We start from the raw sequence: 5864 nt of genomic DNA on the forward strand, positions 1-5864 counted from the left end.
TTAACGCGTCCGAGGACGCTCGGCTTCGGGCTCGGGTTCCAAAAATTGCCGAGTCTGCGAATCGACCGTGATCATGTTTCGTAAAGGAAACGAAGTCGTTTGCAGACCTTGGATTCTTCTAGGTGGTGTTGACTCTCGCGCTTTACTCCGCTCCACACTAAGTCATGGCGCAGACGACGGCGGACGCTACACGATTCGGCGGAGAGAATCATAAGCAGCACCAAAAGTGCATGGTCACGGCGGTCATCGTTTTTGTATGCATAACCGGCTAAACTAGTCACGCACAGAACAGGATCACGACGCTATCACTGCACGTGATTAGTTGAGCAGGTCATATAGTAAACGCACAGAGACAACTATAGCGTTGTGACGGTGCACTTTCAGCGCTTCTTGATCGCCGTCACCAGAGCCGTGTATTGGGAGAGTTTGGCCAACAGGCGGAGCAAAGGCCGCCGCCAGCGCCGAATATTCCCCCCACGCTTAGAGCGTAAACTAGATTTGTGACACGGCGTTGACCAATCAGGAGACCGGGACGTCAGAATATTGCAAACGACATTTAAAGCGTGAAATAGAAGCGTTCAATCTCGGCCTCTCTGCTCCATCTCACAAATGTCGGCAGTGAAGACAAAGGTACAGGCGCGTGAACCTAGCTCAGCAAAACGCTTTTGTTTGTAAGTGAACTCGTGCGCATAGAGCCACTTTCCAAAGCCACGCGCTCGTGCCCATGCCTTTCTCTGCACTGCTCATGTTGGCTTGTTAGAACAGCGTCCTGGAGACGCGGTGTCCCGCTCGGCTCGTGCGCTGGCTTGGCAGTGCTTTCTTTCACCGTCTCAGCTGAGACGCTGTTTCTAGCAAGTTGGCCCTGGTTTGGAGCGCACGTTCGTTTATTCTACACTTGAATATTGGCGTGACGAAAACCTCGCACGCACAAAGTTTTCAGTCACTGAGAGTTACACCTTTTAACTCTAGCGACGCTAAAACGGCTTGAATTAGTCGTGTCACAAATTTAGAGCTCACGACCACTGCTAGGGGCTGTTTCGCGGCCTGTGGTTGGCCCCGAGATGCTCGCCTATTCAAACCAATGTATGGCCAAACTCTCTCGATAAACGGCTCTGGCCGTCACTGAATCGCAGCGCCGGCTGGGCTCGGACTAAGGGCGAAACGGAGTACTATACGTTTGAACCTCTCGTCTCGTGGCGGGGTCACTCGTATATACCTCTCGGTCGCCGCAGGGTCGTTTCAACTAATTCAGCTGTCCATGATTGTACGCTATACGCATAGAACGAGGAAAAGACGGGGTATAATAAACGAGTACAACGGTAAAGCCGTTTGCGTGTGTCATTTATTACCGTTCATGATAATCGTCACAGATCAATTCGAGCTTCGGGTAAAACAATAAAACAAGTCATTTCACAATCAGACACCGTCCGTCTGCGTCTACGACGTAATGTCTTTTTCTTTTTTCTCTTTTTTTTTTATTTAAGCACGTTGCGGAAAAACGCGCGATTAAAAAGAAGCAATAACGCGGACGCAGTGTTCAGGAAACGCTCTACGCTAACGTACGTTCGTTTGTTCACACAGATGCACCGCGTGTACACAACAGTGATGTTGCAAGCAGTCTCTATCAAAACCACAAAGACCTTATGCTAAATTTGTTTCTTTTCAACAAGTAAGCTGTTCCGCACGCCATTCATCGTAAGCTGACGACAGTTAGGCTCCTTCGAGCACTCCTTGGCGCGACCACACGGCGATCGCTTTACGTAAGCCTTTATGTAGAAGTTGATAAAAAGCACAAGCACAAAGGCCACCTGCGGCACAGCTATGCAAAGAAGCACGGGCGGATATCCGCAGTCCACAAACAAAGGGATCATGCCGTGACTAATCATGATCACGAACTGTGTGATCTGTACCGCCGTCAGGTATTTTTTCCACCACAAATACTGCCGGACCGAGGGCCCTAACGAGGCCATGAAGTAGTAAGAGTACATGATGATGTGCACGAACTGGTTCAAGCACAGGCCGAACACCGGTTGCCCGTCGGATCCGAACTGGAGGAAAACCCATCCGTTGATGACGACGAGCGTGTGATGCGTGACGTGCAGCACCGTAACGTGCGAAGAAAACTTCTTGTGGAGGACAAAGAACACGGTATCCAGAAAGTCTGCGATCCTGACCAGGAAGTAGAAGAAGAACACGTCCAGGAGTGCCATCGAATTGTCATCCGTGCCATAGGACACGCCCTGGCAGATGGGACTGTAACCGACCATCCAGAACGTATGGTACGTGATTCGGTACAGGCAGTACGCGTTGGCCGTCACCTGGAACACGTTGTAGGCTCTGATGACTGTCCTCATGTCGTACGGCTTCCTGTTCTTCATGAACTCCGGTCCCCAGATCTTGGCCATGTAGAGGTAGCTGCCAATCAGCAGAATGACGTAGCTCGGGTTCTTCAGTGTTTCCCAATCTTTTGTCCGGGGGTCCCGCATGGAAAGCAGATCTCGTAACGCGCCCGATACAACGTGGATGGTTTCCATGCTCGTGTCTAGCAGGGCTCGTTGTTCTTAGATGAAACAGACAACTTTTGCACAGCTGCCTGCGGAAGGTCCCGCGCCCAGCTCGCTGCAAACACAGACAAATGCTAAGAACCGCCTCGCTTTGACGATGAGCGAATAAAGGTGGAAGTCAGCCCAAGGTTCGCAAACTTGCGGGGTATACGAAGCGCGAGTGCACGATGTCAAGGGAAGCACGTTTCCGTATTGGCCCTTGTCACCGGTAAGCTTTTCCTTGTCTGTTGACATGCAGAACCCGCTGCTTAGCTGTTATCGTCGGACGCTCGCTCAGGATGACAGAAAAGTTTCCTCCTGCTTGCTTTTCACAATCATTTTTTAAACATTCGTCAGCAGAAACACCGCCGGTGGCGGGGTGTGAGGCACTTGAACGACACGACTGATCGCTCGCCCTGTTCGGGACGCACTTCTCATCGTCATCACTCAACAGCCGTTGAAATTTTGTCAAGTTAATTATGCTTCTTTCGCGCATAAGAGGTAATGTAAAAAGGCAAATTTGTCAGTTATCTTTCTCAAACGTTAACTCCCTCCGCCTAGAACGGAGGAGGGGAAGAATATTGAGCAGTGCAAGGGAAATGCTAGTCATTTTTATTTTTGTTTCATCGAAGCCATCTTGCAGCGCCTTAAGCACATGATCACAGGCGAGTTCCAATGTTCAGTGTCGTACGGTGTTCCGCAGAGAAGCGTTTTTGGGCCTCTTTTATTTCTAATTTATAGCAATGACCTGCCCTCTTCATTAACAAAAGTCAGTGTCTTTGTTGGTGATTGCTTTATATATAGAATTTTCGTTACGTCTAACCGTTTAATACGTACTGCAGGTGACCTTGACAAAAGTCGAAGCTGCGACGTTTTTTTCTACCTCCCAAAGACTTCCGACGGTACTGCTGCCAGGAATGGTTCTTCTTTCTGCTCGCGCGCGCAGGCGCATGCAAAACGGCACAAAACAAATCTTAAAATAATAAAAATTTGCATTATTTTATTAACATATCATGGTAAAGTTGCCGCGAGTCGTTGTCGTCAGAGCAGCGTCAGTGGCGTTGTCTGACAGGGAGCTAGCTGGAATTCCTGAAGTTGACTATGAGGATCCAGCGCGTGCCGTAGTCAGCTACCATGGGTGAAAGGTGCGCCTGGGATTGCGAGGAGTAACGTGTGTTTTCTTTCCCTTTTTTTTTTTTTTTACTAAAGAAGCTTTAGTTGAGAGTCAGCACTCTGTCCTGTCCGGTTTGTCACTTCCTTTTTGTATCTTTTGCGCTGTTTTATTCCATTATGTATAATCTAATAACGTTGATGTCGGTGCGTTTGCGTTCACCGATGAGCTGACAGGACAATGATAACAACCTCGATCGCTTCCTGCGCACAGAGCGTGCTCATCTGATAATAATAGTAATCTCTGTTTATTTTTCGTCGGAATATGATGGAGGGAGAACGAGGAATCAAGCTGTTTCATGCAACTTGAAGGGTCCTCGCCCCCGCCCCCTTTCCGACAGTGGCATCAACGGCAGCCACCCGCACAAAAACACGCGCACGCGCACGCACGCACGCACGCGCGCAAGCACGCACACCCACAAAAAAAGCTAACACTAACAGCTAACAAATTAAAAACAGGAGCTACAAACAAATCACTGCGGAACATTACATTTGGCAAATATACACACAAATCATCCCTAAAAGAAAAATCAAAATCGATATTGCACATGTTTAAATCATTTAAATAATTTAATCAAGGTTGTAACTTATCATAACTTTGAAACTATACACTCGAGAGAAAAAGCTCGAAGACCTTTCACTGACGAAACAAAAATATCGATATTTGTAGTGATCAGGAAATTAAGCAAGGTTGGAAGTGTAGCATCTTCTCGGCATATGTCGTTTTTATGTAAGGTTGTTCCAAAGTCTGTGCACCTTTAATGGGGCATATTTGTGCCTCTGGTGCGAGGGAATCAAATTCAATAAGAATACGAAAATTATTTTGCATTTCTGATTTATATGATACGCATAAACGATATTTATATAGGCTATAAACGTGCATTCAATTTAAATTTTTAAAGAGAGCTTGATTGGGGTGGTTATATGAAAGCATCATTGATGCTCCTTAGCATTGGTTTCTGTAACTTAAGTACTTTATGTAGGTTGGTATTGGTTGTATTGCCCAAAAATAAATTACCATAGTTCACAATGGAGAGAAAAAAATGAATTATACACTAATATTTTGACCCTCATTGGCAAAATATGGCGGTGACGGTACAGCAAGCCAACGACTCGCGAAACTTTACCATAATATAACTTACGTGATCATCCCATATCATTTGTTCTCTGACTATAATGCCGAGCGTTTTAAAACTAGACAAAACCTCAATTTCTGTGGTATTTAATAAAATGTCGCTAGTAAAATTATTATTATTGTTTTGGGCCGAAGTAAAATCGTCTTAGTTTTGCTATCATCAATCTTCAAGGCATTAAGGCCCCCTAGTTATCTAAGTGTTTTAGAGCTCGACTTGCACTATTCCCTAATTTCTGACAGCAGTTAACGAAAAACACAAATAGGCTGGTATCATCCTAAATTACATTTTTGATATTCTTATTCAAGTTCACAATGTTCACCGCATGGTACAGCATGCTCAACAACACACGACATTAAACATGTACTCTGCCATTGTTCACTATATAGTTCCCAAAGGAAAATACTAAAACAATCCTTGAAGATACATGATCAGGACATGGAGCTCGGCCATATATTAGGACCCTGGACTTCAGTAGCGAAAGAATCCAAAGCAACCAACGCTTTACTCCGGTTCTTAAAGGACACCCGCCTGGACCAAGAGCTGTGAACTGACATCACTCTTTTTAATTTACGTGTGGCTATTTATTTTTCGCCAATCTTTGAGTGCGTATATATGTGTTTTAGTATGTGTGTGGGATGTGTGTGGGGGAGGGGGGATACGAGTGGATATGTGATCTCACTCTTTCTTTACTTTCCTATTCTGTCTGCTGTCTCTCTGCTCTCTTCCTTTTCACGCAAAGTAGCAAACCAGCACTCACAAGCATGTTGACCTCTTTGCTTTCCTGTAAATAAACATACCTCTCTCTCTCTCAAAGAAAAGAGCCTAAATACCTCCTTTGTGTATGCCATATACAATTGGTTTAATATTAGAAGAACTGCGCCGTTCATAAAGACGTATTTCTTGCGATGTGCATAAGAATAGATGAAATAAGAGTTGATGCCTGTCCACGAAAATCGTAAGTTTCTAGTTTTTAATTGATAGCTTGCGATTTAGATGGTCGAACGATTTACTCAAA

The 5864-nt window shown here is 45.6% G+C and overlaps 1 protein-coding gene across 1 annotated transcript; it reads right to left on the reverse strand.

Annotated features, from left to right (window-relative positions):
• Nucleotides 1-1330: 1330 nt before the first annotated feature.
• On the reverse strand, nucleotides 1331-2747 carry LOC8043777 (elongation of very long chain fatty acids protein 7). The gene has a single exon (XM_002400706.5). The coding sequence runs from the start codon at nucleotides 2532-2534 to the stop codon at nucleotides 1647-1649; it is 888 nt and encodes a 295-aa protein (XP_002400750.3). The 5' UTR covers nucleotides 2535-2747; the 3' UTR covers nucleotides 1331-1646.
• Nucleotides 2748-5864: the final 3117 nt, after the last annotated feature.

Source organism: Ixodes scapularis, unplaced genomic scaffold, assembly GCF_016920785.2.
Source record: "Ixodes scapularis isolate PalLabHiFi unplaced genomic scaffold, ASM1692078v2 PGA_scaffold7__128_contigs__length_106722199, whole genome shotgun sequence".
NCBI classification, from domain to species: Eukaryota; Metazoa; Arthropoda; class Arachnida; order Ixodida; family Ixodidae; genus Ixodes; species Ixodes scapularis.